The sequence below is a fragment of the Eleutherodactylus coqui genome, chromosome 6 (assembly GCF_035609145.1).
Source record: "Eleutherodactylus coqui strain aEleCoq1 chromosome 6, aEleCoq1.hap1, whole genome shotgun sequence".
Lineage (NCBI taxonomy): Eukaryota > Metazoa > Chordata > Amphibia > Anura > Eleutherodactylidae > Eleutherodactylus > Eleutherodactylus coqui.
In genome coordinates, this window is record NC_089842.1 from 189,478,914 (window position 1) to 189,502,484 (window position 23,571).

General features: G+C 47.1%; 1 protein-coding gene across 1 annotated transcript in view; it reads left to right on the forward strand.

Annotated features, from left to right (window-relative positions):
• Positions 1 to 17,269: 17,269 nt before the first annotated feature.
• GPR176 (G protein-coupled receptor 176) overlaps positions 17,270 to 23,571 on the forward strand; it is a 166,955-nt gene continuing 160,653 nt past the window's right edge. The window contains exon 1 of the mRNA XM_066605843.1: positions 17,270 to 17,462. Coding sequence (XP_066461940.1) covers positions 17,270 to 17,462 — 193 coding nt within the window. The remainder of the gene's footprint in view (positions 17,463 to 23,571) is intronic.

Below are 23,571 nucleotides of genomic sequence, written 5' to 3' on the forward strand. Positions count from 1 at the left end.
CTTGTATATTATCTAATGAAGACGAATATAAAGCACTTAATACCCCTCTCCGTTTAGAAGATCATGTTGTAAAACGACGGAGGTTAAATAATTTCTATCAGCGCAAAAACTATTTCTTCACAAATCACGTTTGCAGTGGATAGCCAGTAAAGATATTATTACCTTTAGACACTCAGTTTCTTGTATAGCATATATGGGGAAGTTTTTGTCTAAATAAGACACCCCATTGTAGTGGCCCAGTACATGCTTTCCTGGCCCCCTCCATAATGTCATACATGTCATGTCTTATGTTGGTGCACTGTGCAAATCTGTCTAGTCATTCTGTTATATGTATTGCACAGCTGCAGCATGTGATGGGTTAAGTGTTTGCAAGAGCCTGCAGATTGCCTGTGAATGTCTCAATTTCTATCCTGTCACGTGGTATGAGTGAGGCTATAAATGTGAGTGTGTGAGAGCGGGAAAGGAGTTCCATGTCTTCTGGGCTCCTGTTCAAGATTGCCGGCTGCATGATGGTACCTTTAACCCTCATGCAGTGAAGAATGGAAGAGGAGGAGAGGTTCCCTCGATTGACTGTTCTAGCATGAGAGAAGAGTGAGCCCCAAAGAGAGAGCGTGAGCAAATTGTGAGTGTGTCCTTCCCAAGGCACAATGCAGAGGTACTCGTCTTTAAGTCACACACCTGAGCATCCTGAAGTCTGGGACCGCCGGGTAGAGGTACTCTTCTCCAATTGGTCACGCCCAAGCGTCCTGAAGTCTGGGACTGCTGGGTGGAGGTAAGCGTCTTCAATTGATTACACACAGGCATCCTGCAGTCTGGTATTGCCATGTGGAGAAACTCTTACTAAAGTCTGTCTAAATGCCTGCACTTGGAATATTGTCTACCTTGCCTTGTACTGTTGGAGTTGTATTGAAGTAAAGTTCTGCCAGGCCCTGACTGTTACCAGGGACCTGAGGTACGTTATATCTGTCTGCTGCTCCTTTATTCTCCGCCAAAGGTCATTGCGGTGTGTAGTGAAATGGTGGCGTCAGTCATGACAACTACTATCCCTGATCAACCATCTATAGGGCATCCCTCTCCTGTCCAGAAGAGGCCCAGCGCTGCCCTGGCTGAGGCTACGTGCTTCCCTCTGGTAGGGAGCATGGTAAGTGCTGCCGTGACAAGCAAACATCTTACCCTTCCCGCTCCCCAAAATATGCCCTGTGTCCCGGGTCTCCCTACGGGATGCTGCAGGATTATTAGGTCCTTTTTATACATGACAATCATCGGGTACTTATGCGCCAACAGCCGTCCTAGCGATAATTGTTCCTGTGCTTTCAGTGAATAGAGGGGAACACACCGGAGATCTCTTCCGTCTGATGGCCACCATTCACAGTAAACAGGCAGTTGTTCATACATGAATGACTGCCTGTTTACATGAGACGATCGTTTTTTCGATATCTTATGCCTGCTGAAACTGAACGATGAACAATAAGCGAATGAATTATGATTTGTCGTTCAGACACTGATAGCATTTACATTGAACGATTACCATTCAGTTTCCCATGATCCAGCGATGATCTGAATAATTGTTCTGTGTAAAAGGGCCCAAAGGTATCAGTACAGTCTGGTGAATGCAGGGGGAGGCAGAGTGATGAGAGCCTGTGGTCTGCGCCAGTCTACAGCAGCAGGACTGGACTCACTTTGGTGGACGTAACCCCAATGGTAAGCTTATCACAAAGTGTACGACAGGCTGGAACCCTCAGCCTGTAATATAGGGAGGAACCTGGAAGTTAGGCTTCCTTCACATGACTATATGTGTCTATACGTTTGCCTGTATGCGTCGCATAAATCGCATGAATGAAGAATTGCTGCGATTGAGTCCCGATCTTTATTTGCATATTTTCAGCCATTCACACGGGCCGCTGCTGCGTATCAGCAAAAAAATATGCAGAAGCGAGGAAAACCAGCGATCACAGTAACATGCTTGGAATGCCTCGTAATGCTTAATTAGGGCTGGCTATCTTCTTTTCCCAGCGTTGTATGCAGGGTAACACCCTGCCCATCCCGTTTCTATTGACATCTGTGGGAGCTTGCTGCATATCTCGGCAAAAGATAAGGCAAGACCTATCATTTCATGCGGCGTATAAAATTGGTGACCAAAAGCGGTCGTATAAGGGCTATTTTTCCCAGGGCAATTCTTTTTTCGCAGCCAAAAATCACTCTTCTGAATGAATATATTGGAATCCAATGCTTCTCATGGTCGCAACTTTTGGGCTAAATACCTACGTAAGCCCTTGTTGTTCCATTTTCCTGCGGCTCCACGACATGGGAAATGCGGCGATACAAAGTTGTTATTGAAATCCATTTAATTTATGGAACAGGTTAGGTGCTTCATAGGGGCGACACAGTTTGCACTTGTTCTCTATTCTGGCTACAATCTTAACCACTTAGTGACCAGCCCATTGCCTTTTTACGTCCGGGCCTGCTGGGCTTTATTCCCAGAGGATGTAAAAACATGATTCTTCTGGGAATGAAAGCCCTGCAGGCTGTGGATGGGAGAGTTCCATGCTGTTGGTTACTGGAGGTAGCCGACATGCTGGAGCTGTCATCCCGGGCCACTGGACCCCTCCCCCGGTTGCGCAACGCCAGTATCCACCAGATACCTTTGATTGCATTAAAGTGAATGAAAAGTTAAAGTTTCAGCTCCCCTTACAGATCGCATCCGTAAGGGGAGCTGAGGATATTCACCTCCATCCTCCGTGATGTCCCCCGGCGTTCTGGTCCTGCAGGACCTGACGCCGGCGTCTGCACATGCGCGCCTGACTGTATTATGTCACGTGCAGAGGGCCGGGAGACCCGGGAAATTTTAAAGCTCCTGGCTAGTATGAGTAGCAGGGAGCTGTCACCGGGAGCTGCTATACGCGGTTCCCGTCACATGATCACTGTTTTACATGTTCACTGTTATCCACTGGATAAGTTTAAAAAAAAGTTTTAAAAAGTGTAAAAAGAAATACTTTGTTTCATCTCTCCTCATGGTACCCAAGGCCCCCGGATTTACCAGCGGACCTTGCCCCGACTCCTGCGCACGCGCCGTCACCAAATTAGCGGACTCATGCGCAAAAGCCGCAGATTGACTGGGCAATTTAAAATCTCCCAGCACTTGGCTACTAAATGTAGCCGAGAGTCTGGAGATTTCATGGGAGGCCACAGTTAGCGGTTCTTGGTCACGTGATCGCCGTTATCCAATGGATAATGGAGATCAAGTAAAAGTTAAGACAGTTAAAGTTTGATGCTCAGCTTAGTTTGAGCCCCGTTGTGCAGCCAGACAGAAGATTAGGGCCACAATGGGTATGTCTCTGAACATGGGACAAACGGGGGTATCCATTTTGGTGTGAAAGTCTTCATTCTTGTCTGCTGTACAAAACAAAAACTGTTTTTAAAATGACGTAACTGCTAAAAAAAATAAAAATCTTATTTTTTTTCTTCAGCTTTGCTTTGATTCATTCAAAAACTGTGGGGTCAAAATACGCAGTACACCCCTAGATGAATTCGTTAAGGGGTCTAGTATTCAAAATTGGGTAAATTTTGGGTGTTCTTTGTCATTTTGGCTGCTTAAGGGCTTTACAAGTGGGTAATGGGGCCTAAAATGCCCTCAAGCAGAAGGTCTATTCTAAAAAGCCACCGGCTGTTCCTTTCGGTCTGGACCCGTTGTACATACGGACAGAAAATTAGGGCCACAATGGGCATGTTTATGAACACAGGACGAACTGGGGTATCCATTTTTAGGTGCAAATCCTCGTTTTCATATGCATTATAGAAAAAAATCCTGTCTTTAAAATGACAGTTGCAAAAATATGAAATTTAATTTTTTCTCCTCTAAATTGCATTAATTTCTGAAAAGAAACTGTGGGGTGAAAATCCTCATGACCCCCCCCCCCCCCCCCCCAGTGAATACATTAAGGGGTATAGTTTTTAAAATGGGGTCATTTGTGGGGGTATCTATCATTCTAACACCTATGAGGCTTTGCAATCTTGCCTTGGCTTGGTGCCGGAAAACAAAATGTTCCTCAAAATGTTGATAATCAATGTTAAATTTGTTAGTCTCCCAAACAAAACCACGAAACTTTTTCCAATGTGCGCCCAGAATAAAGTAAACAGATGGAAATATATATCTTAGCAAAATTTTCTATATTATGTTTGCAACTATTTGAGATATTGCACTTAGAAATCTGAAAAAAAAAATTTTTTTCTCTCTTCAAAATTTTCCCAATTTTGATGCTTTTAAGAAACATCCACATTCTATCGGTCTATTTTCACCACCTAAATGGAGTACAACATGTGGCGAAAAAACAATATCAGAATCACCTGGATATGTAAAACTTTTAGGGCTCATGTCCTCGGGCAAAATGTGATTTAAAATCCGCAGCGGATCTCCCGCGCGCGGATCCGCACCCCATAGGGATGCATTGACCACCCGCGGGTAGATAAATACCCGCGGATCGTCAATAAAAGGCATTTAAAAAAAAATGGAGCATGAAAAAATCTGGACCATGCTCCATTTTCATGCGGGTCTCCCGCGGGGACGGCTCCCGCGGGCTTCTATTGAAGCCTATGGAAGCCGTCCGGATCCGCGGGAGACCTAAAATAGGAATTAAAAGCATTTACTCACCCGCAGCGGGCCGCGAAGCTCTGCTCTTCCTCACGGCCGCATCTCCCTTGCTTCGGCTCGGCGGATGTGCCCGGCGCATGCGCGCGGCACGTCGACGACGTGCCGGCGACGTGCCGCCGGCGTCAGGAATTCATCCGCCGGCCGAAAATGAAGATCCGGCCGTGAGGAACAGCTGACCTTCGCCGCCCGCTACGGATAGGTAAATGCTTTTAAATTTCTATTTTCAGCGCTCATGTCCGCGGGGCAGGAGGGACCCGCTGCAGATTCTACATGTAGAATCTGCAGCGGATCTGATTTTCCCCGTGGACATGAGGCCTTATGGTGTTATTCCATGTTAAAGATACACGTGTCAGATTTCCAAAATTTGGCCTGGTCATTAAGGCGCAAACAGGCTTGATCACTAAGGAGTTAAAGTACCTGCAGAAATTCACTTTTGCATCAAGTAAAGATTAAAACAACCCTCTTACTACCAAAAGTTTTCAAGGTTATTTTTTTTAATAAAATGCAAAAGTGCATCAGTCTCTCTGTGCGGTACTGATCTAATTATAATGTTACACCAGTAGCAAAATGGGATTTTCCGGATTGATTGGAGCGGTCCTTAATAAAATTGTTCCCATTGTTCCTAGTTAAATCCAGCCAATAAACTTTTTTTCGTTTTTACAATTATTAAGAAAAGTTTTTTATCCCCAGATAGTCCAGGATTAATGTTAGTATAGCGCCATCTGTTGTTTCTATTTTAGAACCACCTCAGTTATTTTCCCAAGGTAGTTGCACCTGCTCAGTCTTGCTTCTCTCTCCGCTCCATGTGGAGGGACTTCTGGTGTGGTGAGCAGCTTCTGATGTCAGAAGTGAGTAAGTGATGAGAGAGGAGACAGCGATACTGTAATTGCTCAGCATTAGAGATGAGCGAGCACCAAAATGTTTGGGTGCTCGTTACTCGGGACGAAATTATCGCGATGCTCGAGGGTTCGTTTCGAGTAACGAACCCCATTGAAGTCAATGGGCGACCCGAGCATTTTTGTATATCGCCGATGCTCGCTAAGGTTTTCATTTGTGAAAATCGGGGCAATTCAAGAAAGTGATGAGAACGACACAGCAACGGATAGGGCAGGCGAGGGGCTACATGTTGGGCTGCATCTCAAGTTCCCAGGTCCCACTATTAAGCCACAATAGCGGCAAGAGTGCCCCCCCCCCCCCCGCACTGTCAGCATAAAGATCGTTCTCCTCTGCCACAGCAGTAACAGCTGTGGCAGAGAAGAACGATGTTAGCCCATTGAATTCAATGGAGCCGGCAATACAGCAGGTTCCACTGAAAGCAATGGGCTGCCGGCGTGCGCGGGATGAATTGTCAGGAAGGGCTTAAATATAGAAGCCCTTCCCTGCAATTCATCCAGAAATGTGTAAAAATAAAAAAAATATACCGTATATACCGGCGTATAAGGCGACGGGGTGTATAAGACGACCCCCCAACTGTCACCTTATATGCCGGGAATACAGCGGAGCAAAAAATAAAAATCATTACTCACTTCCCCCGGCGTTCTGCGGCGCTGCTGCAGGATGTCGCTCCCTCCTGGTCCCCGGCAGAGCATTGCTTTCTGGATGCAGGGCTTGAAATCCCCGCCTCCAGAAAACACACGTGCCTTCAGCCAATCACAGCCAATGACAATGATGTCATTGAATGGTTGTGATTGGCTGACGGCATGTGTTAGCTAATCACAGTAGCTTTCTGGAGGCGGGGATTTCAAGCCCTGCATCCAGAAAGCAATGCTCTGCCAGGGACCAGGAGGGAGCGACAGCCTGCAGCAGCGCCGCAGAACGCCGGGGGAAGTGAGTAATGATTTTTATTTTTTGCTCCGCTGTATTCCCGGCGTATAAGGTGACAGTTGGGGGGTCGTCTTATACGCCCCGTCGCCTTATACGCCGGTATATACTTACCTTGTCCAGGCAGACGGAGTTCAGCGCGGCCGGCCTACAGTGGGTGTGAAGGGGGTGTGAGTCAGACCTGCCCCCTGATTGGCTCAGCGCTGAGTCTGACTCACACCCCCTTCACACCCACTGCCGGCCGCCGCGGCTGAACTCCGTCTGCCGGGACAAGGTAAGTATATATATATATATATTTTTTTTTTTTTATTTTAACACATTTCTGGATGAATTGCAGGGAAGGGCTTATATATTTAAGCCCTTCCCGACAATTCATCCCACGCACGCCGGCAGCCCATTGCTTTCAGTGGAACCTGCTGTATTGCCAGCTCCATTGAATTCAATGGGCAAACATCGTTCTTCTCTGCCACAGCTGTTACAGCGGCCCCATTGAGCGCATATAGAGAAGAGAACAGGAATCGCAGATCGCAGATAGGTGCGATCTGCGATTTCTATGGCCTAAGAAGGACCGTTGGGGTTCTTGAAGCCAAAAATCACTCCTAACGCTCTCCCTATAGCAGCTCTGGCATCAACAGCACTTTCCCTGAACTATGTCAGAATGCATCTGTGGCGAGCCGTGGGCAGGCAGATTTTAATACTCGGGTGACACCTGATCTCGCCAGCCACTCACTGCAGGGGGGTGGTATAGGGCTTGAACGTCGCAGGGGGAAGTTGTAATGCCTTCCCTGTCTTTCTATTGGCCAGAAAAGCGCACTAACGTCTCAGAGATGAAAGTGAAAGTAACTCGAACATCGCGTGGTACTCGTCTCGAGTAACGAGCATCTCGAACACCCTAATACTCGAACGAGTATCAAGCTCGGACGAGTATGCTCGCTCATCTCTACTCAGCATCTTTACTGACAAGCAGAGGAGATGCTGCAGCTTCAGACTCAGCCGCCCACCACAACTGGGCTCCCACAGCATACCCAGAAGCTGAGCAGGCAGACGGGGAGGACTCAGCCATTTGCAGCAGCACCGCCGGAGACCATTGGGACACCACGGACCAGGTGAGTATTGATTTTTTTTTTTAGGTCCTATTTTCGGGGGAGGCCTTATGTTCAAGTGTTCTGGATTACGGTTTTCTCCAGCAGGCTTTGGGGTATTTTGTCGCTTCCGAATTGTATCGTGTGCACACATCGTGGAGCAAATTAGACACAAGCTATCAGCCTCATATCCAAAATGGCTCTCTGCCCAGAAACAGCCAGACAGGACCTTTTATTGTACAGACACACAATGGGCGTGCAACAGGTTACATCAGTAACATATAGGATTCTCATTTGTCGGATCATATAGAATCCCCCGCCTCCCCCTCTCCCCACCTCTCTCAAGTAGGAGCCTTTGTCTTTAACAACATGTGGCCAAATCTGAAAGTGAAAGTAGATATCTCTTTGTTGAAGGGAGGACTGGGAAAACACTCAAGATGAACACATAAGCAGTAACATAACACTGTGATTTAACTCTTTCCTTATGCAGCAGAGTTCCACATTAGGCTGAAGTCACAAAACACACATAATACGTCTAGTGCAAATCGATAGACATTTTATACTAATTAATTATCATGTCTATCACACAAGCCTCCCCCGAAAACCTGATAGGTCCTACCCCGATCGTAAGACCTATTTTCAGGGAAACACGGTATTTGTATTTGCACTCCATATGGGCTGTATCTATCTATAAACAAGTTTTTTCCACATTTCAACCCTTTTAAAGTAAACCATTTCACATTGCTAAATTACATGTTTTCATCATTCGCTGTTAAAATATTCAACATGCATCCATGCATAGATACCATGCTCAAACAATAATGAAAGCTCCATGTGCCTGCAACTCTCTCGTAGAGCATTTTTAAAAGAAAGCAAAACCCCACAAGGCAGAAAAGTCAATGTCACATATTTATTGAGTGCACATATAGAAATAAAACCGGAGACCTTGACAACAAAGTAACGGTGGATTTCATACACACCTAGAATGCTTTAACATGACACAATTTGTTACATTCTATGCCACAGGTTGGGCTTCGTACACACTAACATTTCCTCAACTAATCCAGTTTAAGGGAAACACAAATCAGAAAACGGAAGTGAAAAGCTTCTGTAAAACTCTCCGCTTACATCCATTTTTCAGCATTTAAAACATGTTAATGGCATGGAAACTGAAGCTGAAGACTTTCCTCTTCAATACATTTCAATATATGAAAAAAAAAGAAAGGTTTGCTTTCCATTTTTCTATTACCAAAATGGATCAGCAAAACAAAACAAGCAAAATGCTATGTGCAAAGGCCCTTGACTTGTCAATAGCATTTCTTGTGTTAAGGCGGCTTCAGACGAGCATATGCGCAAATACGCATGTTTCAGCGCAACATATTTTCACAGTGAACAAGGTTGATTTGTGCACGTCTGCATATAGTACTGTAGTTTTTTGCGCACGCAGGGCCTATTCACATGTGCACACGGCACCCCCCGCCCTGATTTAAAAGGCTATTCTGCCTCAAGTCATTATGGACACAACAATACCAAATATGTGGGGTTTTTCTTACATTTTTAATTTGTTTATATAAATGAGGGAAAATGAGCCAAAAAAGGTTGGTTTTTTTTTCGAGTTTTTTTTACACACATTCGTTATGATCCATAGCAGCTGTGATTGCTATGATAAGGCATTGGTGGATTTCTGTATTGCAATGCCTTATCACTTGTAATAGCGATCATAGGCAATGGCAAGCTGGGACATGAGTATCTGGCGTCCTGTTGCCATGGCCACCCATCAGCCCTCCATGATTACATCGTGGGGGTCTAATGATGTCACAGAGGGAGTGCACTCCTTTTGTGAACCCTTTACATGCCACGGCTGCATAATGGGAGAAAACGGAACCACTGATTTCAGTGGTTTTGTTTTTGACTAAACGGGCTTCTGACCCGTTAATAGTACGGGCAAGAAAAGAAAGGACTTGCCCTATCTTTGCCCCACATAGTATTAACTACCTTCACATTTTCAAATGCCAAATGTGCAAATCATATGTCTGATATTTAAATAAAACCTGTCATGTTGGAAAGGCTGTACAATTGATGTAACTAGAAGCTCTTGGGCCCAGATGCAAAATCTCTAACAGGGCCCCCTACTTACCATATGCCATTTATAATACTGGTGTCTTTTATGTGAAGGAGGGGCTCCAGGGCCCAGAAGCAACTACTACCCCTGCAACCCCTATAGCTATGCAGCATGTTATAGAGCAGTAAGAACTGAGCAGATTGTATGTAGTTTTTGTGTAAAGATTCAGTCTAACTAGTATTTTATTAATTGAAATTCCTGTTCATGCTGAGCATAGAAGTCTAGTGGGCAGTCCTACCTAATAATTAACAGCGCTCCCTACAGGGATAGTACCATATACCGAATTCCTAAGTCCAGAATGAGTAGAATTTTAATGAATAAAAAGTTATACTGAATCTTTTCCCACAAGATTATATATCAATATGCTCAACTCATCTTGCCCAAAAACCCGTTGCTCACAGATCGGACTACATGGTGAATATTAACGTTTCCCTTTAAAAACTTTAGACAGCCTATAAGCACCTCCTCACCTTTAATATTGCTGGAGCAAAGAGTATAAAACTAGTAAAATCCATTTTTCTTCTTCTAGTACCATATGAATGAGGGATAGGCGGGTGGCATGAAAGACACGGCCTCGCTGCAGAAGATTAGGATGGCCATAGTTATGATGAAAATGTTATTGCTATCCTAAACCTATCGGGAATGGTTAAAATCCTCTCTTTATTGCTTCCGATCAGCAGGATTGCATCAAAAAAGTATATTGCATTTGCAGTTTTTGGCATACATGGCTATAGAACTACATGTTACAGTATAGGATCATTTGTCGGATTTGGGGATAATCTTCATAAACATGTGTGACAATTAGAGATGAGCGAACGTACTCGTCCGAGCTTGATACTCGTTCGAGTATTAGCGTGTTCGAGATGCTCGTTACTCGAGACGAGTACCACGCGATGTTCGAGTTACTTTCACTTTCATCTCTGAGACGTTAGCGCGCTTTTCTGGCCAATAGAAAGACAGGGAAGGCATTACAACTTCCCCCTGCGACGTTCAAGCCCTATACCACCCCCCTGCAGTGAGTGGCTGGCGAGATCAGGTGTCACCCGAGTATAAAAATCGGCCCCTCCCGCGGCTCGCCACAGATTTATTCTGACATAGAGGAGGGAAAGTGTTGTTGGTGCCGGAGCTGCTATAGGGAGAGTGTTAGGAGTATTTTAGGCTTCAAGAACCCCAACGGTCCTTCTTAGGGCCACATCTAACCGTGTGCAGTAGTGGAGGCTGCTTTTTGCAGTGTTGCACATTTTTTTTTTTTGTATATCGGCCGTGCAGAGCATTGCGCCCTGCAGTAATTATACATACTCCAGGGCCAGTAGTGGTGGTGAGGCAGGGACAGAAGACATATATTTATTGAATATAGGCAGTGGGCCTTTCCAAAAACATTTGGGAAAAAAAATCTATTTGGGCTGCCTGTGACTGTCCTCAGTGTACTGGGTCTGTGCTGGGTGTAGTTGTCCTCCTAATTCATACGCAGCCAGCTAAGTGTTACAGCAGGCTTGCGCAAAATTATTTCCTGGCTCTGTGTTGGCTGTTACATCACCGCTGTATTCCTGTCCACAGTGCAACAGTCTGCAGTTATTTTACATACTCCAGGGCCAGTAGCGGTGAGGCAGGGACAGAAGACATATATTTATTGAATATAGGCAGTGGGCCTTTCCAAAAACATTTGGGAAAAAAAATCTATTTGGGCTGCCTGTGACCGTCCTCAGTGTACTGGGTCTTTGCTGGGTGTAGTTGTCCTCCTAATTCATACACAGCCAGCTAAGTGTTACAGCAGGCTTGCGCAAAATTATTTCCTGGCTCTTGTGTTGGCTGTTACATCACCGCTGTATTCCTGCCCACAGTGCAACAGTCTGCAGTTATTTTACATACTCCAGGGCCAGTAGCGGTGAGGCAGGGACAGAAGACATATATTTATTGAATATAGGCAGTGGGCCTTTCCAAAAACATTTGGGAAAAAAAATCTATTTGGGCTGCCTGTGACTGTCCTCAGTGTACTGGGTCTGTGCTGGGTGTAGTTGTCCTCCTAATTCATACGCAGCAAGCTAAGTGTTACAGCAGGCTTGCGCAAAATTATTTCCTGGCGTTCCGTAAGCAAAGTCAGCCTCCAACCACAGGCCAATAAGCGGCACATTTAATTACAGCGTTCTGTTTCTGCACTACTGGTAATACACCATGCTGAGGGGTAGGGGTAGGCCTAGAGGACGTGGACGCGGGCGAGGACGCGGAGGCCCAAGTCAGGGTGTGGGCACAGGCCGAGCTCCTGATCCAGGTGTATCGCAGCCGACTGCTGCGGGATTAGGAGAGAGGCACGTTTCTGGCGTCCCCACATTCATCTCACAATTAATGGGTCCACGCGGTAGACCTTTATTAGAAAATGAGCAGTGTGAGCAGGTCCTGTCGTGGATGGCAGAAAGTGCATCCAGCAATCTATCGAACACCCAGAGTTCTGCGCCGTCCACTGCTGTAACTCTGAATCCTCTGGCTGCTGCTCCTCCTTCCTCCCAGCCTCCTCACTCCATTACAATGACACATTCTGAGGAGCAGGCAGACTCCCAGGAACTGTTCCCGGGCCCCTGCCCAGAATGGGCAGCAAGGGTTCCGAATCCTCTCGCACTGGAGGAGTTTGTCGTGACCGATGCCCAACCTTTGGAAAGTTCCCGGGGTCCGGGGGATGAGGCTGGGGACTTCCGGCAACTGTCTCAAGACCTTTCAGTGGGTGAGGAGGACGATGACGATGAGACACAGTTGTCTATCAGTGAGGTAGTAGTAAGGGCAGTAAGTCCGAGGGAGGAGCGCACAGAGGATTCGGAGGAAGAGCAGCAGGACGATGAGGTGACTGACCCCACCTGGTTTGCTACGCCTACTGAGGACAGGTCTTCAGAGGGGGAGGCAAGGGCAGCAGCAGGGCAGGTTGCAAGAGGCAGTGCGGTGTCCAGGGGTAGAGGCAGGGCCAGACCGAATAATCCACCAACTGTTTCCCAAAGCGCCCCCTCGCGCCATGCCACCCTGCAGAGGCCGAGGTGCTCAAAGGTCTGGCAGTTTTTCACTGAGAGTGCAGACGACCGACGAACAGTGGTGTGCAACCTTTGTCGCGCCAAGATCAGCCGGGGAGCCACCACCACCAGCCTCACCACCACCAGCATGCGCAGACATATGATGGCCAAGCACCCCACAAGGTGGGACGATGCCCGTTCACCGCCTCCGGTTTGCACCGCTGCCTCTCCCCCTGTGCCCCAACCTGCCACTGAGATCCAACCCCCCTCTCAGGGCACAGGCACTACCGTCTCCTGGCCTGCACCCACACCCTCACCTCCGCTGTCCTCGGCCCCATCCACCAATGTCTGTCAGCGCACCGTCCAGCCGTGGCTAGCGCAAGTGTTGGAGCGCAAGCACAAGTACGCCGCCATGCACCCGCACGCTCAAGCATTAAACGTGCACATAGCCAAATTTATCAGCCTGGAGATGCTGCCGTATAGGGTTGTGGAAACGGAGGCCTTCAAAAGTATGATGGCGGCGGCGGCCCCGCGCTACTCAGTTCCCAGTCGCCACTACTTTTGCCGATGTGCCGTCCCAGCCCTGCACGACCACGTCTCCCGCAACATTGTACGCGCCCTCACCAACGCAGTTACTGCCAAGGTCCACTTAACAACGGACACGTGGACAAGCACAGGCGGCCAGGGCCACTACATCTCCCTGACGGCACATTGGGTGCATTTAGTGGAGGCTGGGACAGAGTCAGAGCCTGGGACCGCTCACGTCCTACCCACCCCCAGAATTGCGGGCCCCAGCTCGGTGGTGGTATCTGCGGCGGTGTATGCTTCCTCCACTAAACCACCCTCCTCCTCCTCCTCCTCCTCCTACGCAACCTCTGTCTCGAAATCAAGATGTGTCAGCAGCAGCACGTCGCCAGCAGTCGGTGTCGCGCGGCACGGCAGCACAGCGGTGGGCAAGCGTCAGCAGGCCGTGCTGAAACTACTCAGCTTAGGAGATAAGAGGCACACGGCCCACGAACTGCTGCAGGGTCTGACAGAGCAGACCGACCGCTGGCTTGCACCGCTGAGCCTCCAACCGGGCATGGTCGTGTGTGACAACGGCCGTAACCTGGTGGCGGCTCTGCAGCTCGGCAGCCTCACGCACGTGCCATGCCTGGCCCACGTCTTTAATTTGGTGGTTCAGCGCTTTCTGAAAAGCTACCCATGCTTGTCAGACCTGCTCGGAAAGGTGCGCCGGCTCCGTGCACATTTCCGCAAGTCCCACACGGACGCTGCCACCCTGCGCACCCTGCAACATCGGTTTCATCTGCCAGTGCACCGACTGCTGTGCGACGTGCCCACACGGTGGAACTCTACGCTCCACATGTTGGCCAGGCTCTATGAGCAGCTAGAGCTATAGTGGAATACCAACTCCAACATGGGCGGCGCAGTGGGAGTCAGCCTCCTCAATTCTTTACAGAAGAGTGGGCCTGGTTGGCAGACATCTGCCAGGTCCTTGGAAACTTTGAGGAGTCTACCCAGATGGTGAGCGGCGATGCTGCAATCATTAGCGTCACCATTCCTCTGCTATGCCTCTTGAGAAGTTCCCTGCAAAGCATAAAGGCAGACGCTTTGCGCTCGGAAACAGAGGCGGGGGAAGACAGTATGTCGCTGGATAGTCAGAGCCCCCTTCTGTCTATATCTCAGCGCGTTGAGGAGGAGGAGGAGGAGCATGAGGAGGATGAGGAGGAGGGGGAAGAGACAGCTTGGCCCACTGCTGAGGGTACCCATGCTGCTTGCCTGTCATCCTTTCAGCGTGTATGGCCTGAGGAGGAGGAGGATCCTGAAAGTCATCTTCCTAGTGAGGACAGGTACCCTGGCACACATGGCTGACTTCATGTTAGGATGACTTTCTCGTGACCCTCGCGTTACACGCATTCTAGCCACTACGGATTACTGGGTGTACACACTGCTCGACCCACGGTATAAGGAGAACCTTTCCACTCTCATACCCGAGGAGGAAAAGGGTTCGAGAGTGATGCTATATCACAGGACCCTGGCGGACAAACTGATGGTAAAATTCCCATCCGACAGCGCTAGTGGCCGAAGGCGCAGTTCCGAGGGCCAGGTAGCAGGGGAGGCGCAGAGATCAGGCAGCATGTACAGCACAGGCAGGGGAACACTCTCTAAGGCCTTTGACAGCTTTCTGGCTCCCCAGCAAGACTGTGTCACCGCTCCCCAGTCAAGGCTGAGTCGGCAGGAGCACTGTAAAAGGATGGTGAGGGAGTACGTAGCCGATCGCACGACCGTCCTCCGTGACGCCTCTGCCCCCTACAACTACTGGGTGTCGAAGCTGGACACGTGGCCTGAACTCGCGCTGTATGCCCTGGAGGTGCTTGCTTGTCCTGCGGCTAGCGTCTTGTCAGAGAGGGTGGATTTCCCCAGACTTCTCTTCTCCACCAGCGGACAGCGGATACCTAAACAATACATAGGCTGCACCCGCGGATGGAAGCATTGTTCTCTATCACCATCAAAAACGTGGACCTTTTAGCTTCATCAATCTGTGTATAATATTCATCCTCCTCCTCCTGCTCCTCCTCCTGAAACCTGACGTAATCACGCCAAATGGGCAATTTTTCTTAGGCCCACAAGGCTCAGTCATATAATTTTTGTAAACAATTTTTATACGTTTCAATGCTCATTAAAGCGTTGAAACTTTCACCTGAACCAATTTTTATTTTAACTGGGCTGCCTCCAGGCCTTGTTACAAATTAAGCCACATTAACCAAAGCGATTAATGGGTTTCACCTGCCCTCTTGGTTGGGCATGGGCAATTTTTCTGACGTACATTAGTACTGTTGGTACACCAATTTTTTGGGGCCCTCGCCTACAGTGTAATCCAATTAATTGTTTGCCCACCTGCATTTAATCGGACGTTACCTCAGCTGTGATGGACACTGCAATGGGATACATTTATGTACAGCCGGTGGGTTCCAGGGAGCCACCCATGCTGTGGGTGCACATGGAATTCCCATTGCGGAGTTGTACCTGCCTGTGACTATTTATAAAAAAACGCGGTCTGACTGGGGCATGCAGACACCTTGACAGAATGAATAGTGTGTGGCACATAGGTTCCCCATTGCTATGCCCACGTGTGCAGCTCCTGATGGCGGTGGCACAGGATTATATTTCTCATTGCTTCTGTACAGCATTGTGGGCTATTGCCCCGCCCCTTTTAAAGAGGGTCGCTGCCTAGCCGTGCCAACCCTCTGCAGTGTGTGCCTGCGGTTCCTCCTCATGGCAGACGTACTTATAAATAGACATGAGGGTAGTGTGGCATGAGGGCAGCTGAAGGCTGCCCAGGGACACTTTGGTGTGCGCTGTGGACACTGCGTCGTGCGGGGGGGTTGGGCAGCATGTAACCCAGGAGAAGTGGCAGTGGAGTGTCATGCAGGCAGTGATTGTGCTTTGTTGGAGGTAGTGTGGTGCTTAGCTAAGGTATGCATTGCTAATGAGGGCTTTTCAGAAGTAAAAGTTGTTGGGAGGGGGGGGGCCCACTCTTGCCGCTATTGTGGCTGAATAGTGGGACCTGGGAACTTGAGATGCAGCCCAACATGTAGCCCCTCGCCTGCCCTATCCGTTGCTGTGTCATTCCCATCACTTTCTTGAATTGCCCAAATTTTCACAAATGAAAACCTTAGCGAGCATCGGCGATATACAAAAATGCTCGGGTCGCCCATTGACTTCAATGGGGTTCGTTACTCGAAACGAACCCTCGAGCATCGCGATAATTTCGTCCCGAGTAATGAGCAGCCGAGCATTTTGGTGCTCGCTCATCTCTAGTGACAACATAATATGTAGTGGACAAAAAAAATATAAATGTTTAGTAAAGCTAAAGCCATTGGGTAACAGATTTATAAGGAAATATAAGGGCCTGCTCTGGCTTATCTAATGAATCTGCTTTCTTCTGTAATTGTCTGACATATTGGATTTCTCGTAACTCCCAAGGCATTTTGGGATTGTAGTCTCCTCATCACAGAAGGCAAAACAAAAATCTGGAATGGAAGCGTCTATCCTCATGAATTGAACCTAGATGTAGGCAGTCTGCATATAGCGTGTGCAGCTCATGTGATCTCTGCCTTGCTTTTCGAGGTGGAAAGAGACATGTCATCTTAAGGATTCTCTGCCTTTGTTCCTCAGGATCAGTCTTTGTGACTGATTCTGCATTTCTCTTTTGCAATCAGCACCACAAACTGGAAGGAGAAGAGAAAGGTGGAGAGCTTAGGCTAGAAATTCACAGAGAGGGACCAGAAAAGCAATGAGATTCAGAGTCGGCTCTTTCTCCCCTCCTCCCTTTTCACAGGCGTCTGACATGGTCTTGTACTGGAAATGTTTGCTGGGGGTGAAGAGCAGAGAAAGGGGCTTGTGTTCTCCTTGCCTTGCAAAGAGCCAGACAGGGTAAAGGCAAAGATGCATTGTATGTGGACATGTCAGGTAATTATTCGGAGATGGGCGCACAGAGCCAGGGAACCTACAGAGCTGTGGGCTTCAGACCCTTGATTCCTGGACCGACAGCTAGAAGAGAGTCAGTGCAGCAAATGCAGTAGGTGATAGAAGAATGGCCATGGGTTATAATGGCAGCTTGATCTTCAGAAACAAGAGTGAGATTGGCTTCTTCCAGGCTGGAGCCTTTGAAATCAGGAACATATCTCATTCCCAAGTCCTATGGAGCAACCGCAGCAGCAGCAGCGATGGGCTAAGCTACAGACATTTTACCACAAGCGTCCAAGTTATCATTTTCATTGGGTCACTGTTGGGTAAGTTCTTGAGATACACGAATTGCTACACTGTGTCAGAAATTTGATATACATTTCTATCACTCTAGAATCATTATTTAAGGTTGAGAAAGACACAATTTGCAAGACTGTGATTACAGTAGACTTTGTATTTGTATTATTGGTTACTTGTTATCAATAAAGTTAAAGCATTCATCTAAATTCGACCTACAATTTGCCTTTGAAATAGCTGGTTTATTTTAGTCAGGGGTTAACAGAAAAGTTTAATCAGGTATAATTACAGGAGGATTCATCTGTTGGAAGGGGTTGAGTTTTTTCACCGCTGTGCCCATCCTTACTTACTATGCTTTCATGACCTACTAAAATGTACGGATTATTGCACAACTATACTCTTCTCCAAATCATGTTGATACTGGATTACTGCTGGTCTTCTGTCTCCAACCATCCCAGAAGTCTACAAAATTGGTCTGGAGATTTCTGTATGAGATTGTGTTCAGATCATTATAGACTTAGGCCTGATTTGAATTGCGGAATCCACGTGGGGAGCCGCCCATGGGCAACCGCAACTGAATTAAAACATCCAGATTTGATTTGCACACCTTTGGGTTCCCGCAGTCAATGAAAGCTGTTCGATCCGTGGCCTGTCCGAAATCTCAATTGGATTCCGCAGGAAAGAAGGAGCTTGAAAAAAAAAAAAAAAAAAAAAACAGAAAAAACTCTACTCTGTTTGCCGGCACTTCTGCACACATCTGCAGTAGAGAAAAAAGAAGACCCGGATGGCTAAGCATGGTCCTCAGCCGCTGGCAGGGTCAGATTCTGCTGTGGGCTCCCACATGCACAATCCAACCCGCCTGTGGACATGAGCCCTTGGGGCTCTTTTACACAATTATCGTTCAAAAAAATCATTGGATTGTGCGGATTTGAATGATAATTGTTCAGTATAAACATGGACAACAATTGAACAACAATTCGTTGGCTTCTCATTCATCATTCATTTTATGCAGGCATAAAGATCATCGTTCGGAACGCGTTGCCTGAAAACAGCGATCAGGCATTCACTTTCACTGTACCAGCAAATGCGAACAACTGAACTATCGAGCGAACAAAATGTAAATGATCTGCCTGTATAAACTGGCTGAACGAGTGAACTCTGTCATCATTCGCTCGCGTGAGCAATTTCTCGCTTCGTGTTAAAGGACGCTTGGAGTTGCTGTAAAGTCACCAGTCTGCATGTTCTGATTAAAATACCATGTGCTTTACAACACCGAATGAATCCAATGTCATTTATGATGTCAGCTGCTTGTCCCTAGACTGATCCTCTGTTTCGCCATCTGTCCGACCACTTGAGAATTTAGGTGCATGTTTATCACACGGATCAAAAGGACTTTTGGCATCTAAAGAATTAAATCTTTCTAGATTTAGAATTGATCACCCTTCTTCTGCTTCCATGTCTTACATCTGATTAAATGTCTGTAAATCCGGACAATTTCAGCTGTACCGACCAACAATGTAATCTGGTATGTATGAAAGTAGTTCAACTGCCCACCTATTTCTGCTGTTGTGAAAAACAAGACTTGGCATGGTGGATTTCAACTTGTCAGTTAATTTTTTTTATCTTTGAGACCAGCTTATTTTTCCTGTACCTATCTAAATAAACATGATCCCCTCTCTGGGCATTCATGTTTATGGGAAGTAAGATGTGCAATCAGTAGAGATGAGCGAGTATACTCGCTAGGGCACTTTACTTGAGTGAGTAATGCCTTAGCCGAGTATCTCCCCGCTCGTCTCTAAAGATTCGGGGGCCGGCGCCGGTGACAGGTGAGTTGCGGCGGGGAGCGCAGGGGAGAGAGAGATCTCCCCTCCGTTCCTCCCCGCTCACCCCTGCCGCTCCTCGTCCCCTGCTGTCCCCCGAATCTTTAGAGATGAGCGGGGAGATACTCGGCTAAGGCACTACTCGCTCGAGTAATGTGCCTTAGCGAATATACTCGCTCATCTCTAGCAATCAGCGGACCGCCTATCTTATGTCTATGACCAGCACTACGTACATGAGAACCCAGGCTTTTGGCCTGCATGATAATCACACTGCTAGATATCATAAAGTCTAAGAGCATCTTGATAACTGGTTGTTGTAATGGTCGTGTCACGTATATAATACTTTCATGAAATTTTAAGGAAAAAGTTTTGAGCTAGATCGATGCATGTAAGCTATGCAACAGCTAGATTATATTATATAGGAGGACCTGTTCATTCTCCTGACATGTCTGTTCTAGTAAATAACTGCATTCCTTAAATATATCAATTCCAAAGCATCTTTTCTTAGAACAGTGTTATGACGTTCCTCTGTTACTTTTAGAAATCTATGACTAAATTGACAACTGGGTGTTACCATTGCCGTGTGTCCCTTCACAATCTGACACCATGCAATCAGTGCTGACAGTCCAGACTTTGTAGAGTTTCACCCCAACATACAATTGCCAATTTATTCATACATTTCTAGGAGGGAAAACAAAGGAAATAACAAAGAAAAGATGCTCCAGAATTATTGTTTTATGAGCAATACAAGTATTTACTAAAACAGAAGAGTTAACAGATCCTCTTTAGGGCAGTATTTATGGTGCCTATATGAAGGCACTTAGAGCCCATCACAGCTCACTGGCTGTGAGTGAGGATTCGGACCGGGGTGACGTCAGAGTATTAGCCGTGGCCCATGTGATCCTCATGCCAGCCCACGCTCATTGTCATTTCAGTACTATACACCGACGAGGTCACTTCTTTGCTGGTCTATGGATAAATTGGTTGGCTGGGAGATTGGCTGGCTGGAATGCCAATCAGTTTTAGTTTGTGTATATTAATCCTGGTACTTCCTCACAGAAGACACAGGTTATACTTTGTAGGAACATGTTTCGGATCTGGTTGGAGTTTGAACTGCGTCTCAATTAAGATATGTTTGCTTTTGTTCTACTGATTTATCTGGGGTGTTTATACCTCTTTTTCCTGTGCTATAGTGGTGTTCTATACATTAAGTGCATCTTACTTTTGCCACTCTTCTCTGTCACCCTCTAGGGAAAGTCAGGGTTGCCCCAGGTTCCCGGCATGGGGTCGCTCTTGTCAGGATTAGTGCCCAGCTTATGGGTAGTGTCTTTTCATATTAGAAGGTTTTGGGTTGGACTGCCCGTTTTCCCTTTTCGGGTTTTCTTTTCCATATTAGTGTTATCCAAATTTAAACTGGGTGGATATATATTTGTCCTTTTATGATGCAACCAATACATCCGACTTGGACATAAGGCCACTGCGGCTATGTACGACAGAGTCAGAGGGACTCTGTGCTGCTGTAAGGTGCCCCAGTGTGGGTAAGTTATAATAAGGCAGTCACATGGAGCATAGCACAATATAGAATCGTGCACCTCCGTACACCTCTGTATGAAAGGTTGACATATATTTCTTCTGGGTCCTGTGGCCCTGGATGTGTACTGCTCAATGTTGTACTTTAACACATTGAAGGAAATCAAATACCTATCTTGTTTTGTTGAAATTTACTGCATGCCATTAAAAGTCTGTTAGATGTGCTTTAGCAACCGACTACAAGATGAAGCTTTTTTTTCTAAGCAGGAAGGCCGCCTGCAGACGGCCAGGTCGGATCCGGCAGCGAAAATTCTCACCGCGGGACCCGACCTGAGCACCTGCTGGGCAGCCGGCGCATGCGCAGACCGGAGTCGGCGGCGGGTGAGTGACGATTCTGTGTGGGGCTCTGCGAGCCCCGCACAGAAATAGAGCATGCCGCGGTTTGTTTGCCGCGCGAGAGTTCGCGCGGCCAAACCGTGGCCATCTGCATAGGATTGCGTTTGTTAACGCAATCCCATGCAGGCTTCCAGCGGCGGAAATCCCGCCGCAGAATTTCCGCCCGTCTGCAGACGGCCTAAAACAGACTAAAAACTGCTTTCATTTAGACTCCATAAACATGGAAAATGTTCAAGGTTAGAGGGACACAGGGACCTAACTACAGGGAGTGCCGGGAGAGCAGTTGTGCCTGGGCTATGGTGCCCGAAGACCTCAAAGATCACTTTGTTAATTAAATGGATATTCCCATTTCAACCATTCAAGGAAGAGATAAGAATTACCCTCCACTACAGAAACAGCCAAGTGGGCTTTGCTATGCTTTTTCCGCGATTTCAATAGAAGTGAATGGAAGTTATAGAAACTGCATAGTACAGCGAGTTATACTATTTTGGAACTCAGGATCTACAGAAATAGCATAGCTCACTGTGCTACACAGTTTGCATAACTCCCATTTACCTCTATGGGAGTTGCAGAAACAGAGTAAGATAGCCAACTTGCCCATTTCTTTAATCTTGACCACGAGATAAATCATGAACAGGGATGACAGATCTAGAGATAGGTGCAGGCCCATTGGCAGAGCCCACATCTATCGAATGTTTAATCATATCCTGTGGCTACGCCATAAAAGTCCATAATGGAAATAGCCCTTTAAGAAGACACCAGAAGAAGTCACAGTAATTTGAATTACTTTTTTATGTGATAAAGGGGCCTTTGGATCCCTTATTGCTTCAGGGCCTAAGGGTGACTGGTACCTCTGTACCCTCTATAGCTATGCCCCTGACGGCATGCCCTCAAATCCACACCAAATAATAACCTACTAATCCCCAATACAGGGTGATCATAATTAAAGTATCCCTATTCAGAGATGTGTAGAGAGACATGGGTGGAATAGAATCCAACTTGGTAATATTATTCGGGACATGCAGAAGTAATCCATCAAGAGTGCTAAGAGAATTTCATCAAATGCAAGGAGGCCCATTGACACCAAGTGCACAGGGAAGGGTGATGGCAAAATTTGAAGAAACAGGAAGTTTGGAAGTCCAACCTGGAAGAGCACAGAAACAAATCTCTCAAGAACAAACAGAAGACGTTGTTACAACTGTGTTTGAGAGGTCTGTGGAGAATCTGCAAGGTACAAGCAATGCACATGCTGTTTGAATAAAGCTAGACATCAACAATGCAGATTTTTTTTTCACATGGATCATTTCTGCATGTCCTGGATAGTCCAAGTTTGGTTCAATCACACCCAGTAGATGTTGCTCCAGACATCTCTGAATAGGGATATGTTAATTATGATCACCTTGTATATGTCTATCATTAAGACTAGAGATGAGCGAACGTGTTCGTCCGAACTTGATATCCGTGCGGATATTAGGGTGTTCGGGATGTTCGTTATTCGTAACGAACACCATGCGGTGTTCGGGTTACTTTCACTTCCTTCCCTGAGACGTTAGCGCGCTTTTCTGGCCAATTGAAAGACAGGGAAGGCATTACAACTTCCCCCTGTGTTGTTCCAGCCCTATACCACCCCCCTGCTGTGAGTGGCTGGCGAGATCAGGTGTCCGCCTAATATAAAAGTCGGCCCCTCCCGCGGCTCGCCTCAGATGCCTTGTGAGTTAGATGAGAGAGTGCTGTTTGTACCGGAGCTGCTGTAGGGAAAGAATTGGTAGTTAGTGTAGGCTTCAAGACCCCCAAAGGTCCTTATTAGGGCCACTGATAGCTGTGTGTTGGCTGCTGTTAGCAGTGGCAATTTTTTTTTTCCTCAAAATCGCCTCTGCAGAGCGTTGCACCCGGCATTAGGGACAGAAGTGTTGCATAGGCAGGGAGAGTGTTAGGAGTGAGTGTAGCCTTCAAGAACCTCAACGGTCCTTTCTAGGGCCATATTTAACCGTGTGCAGTACTGTGCTGGCTGCTGTTAGCTGTGCTGCATATTTTTTTTCTTCTCAAAATCGCCTCTGCAGAGCATTGCACCCTCCATTGATACTGCAGGGAAAGAATTGTGTAGGCAGGGCCACAACACAGTTATTATTCATTGAATATACGCAGTGCGGCCTTTTGCTTGTAAAACAAGTGAAAAAAATTCTATTTGACCTGCCTCTGTCCGTCCTAAGGGCTGTGGACACGTGTCGGCTGCGTGTGCAATGTTTAAAAATCAGACGCACCCAGCTACGTTTTACTGCTGGCTTCGCCATTTGCTTTCCTTAATTGGGAAAAAAATACCTGCTCTGCCAGAGTTATAATAACTCTGCTACCCTCAAGTTCTGTGCCACATTAGCAGGGCCACAGCACAGTT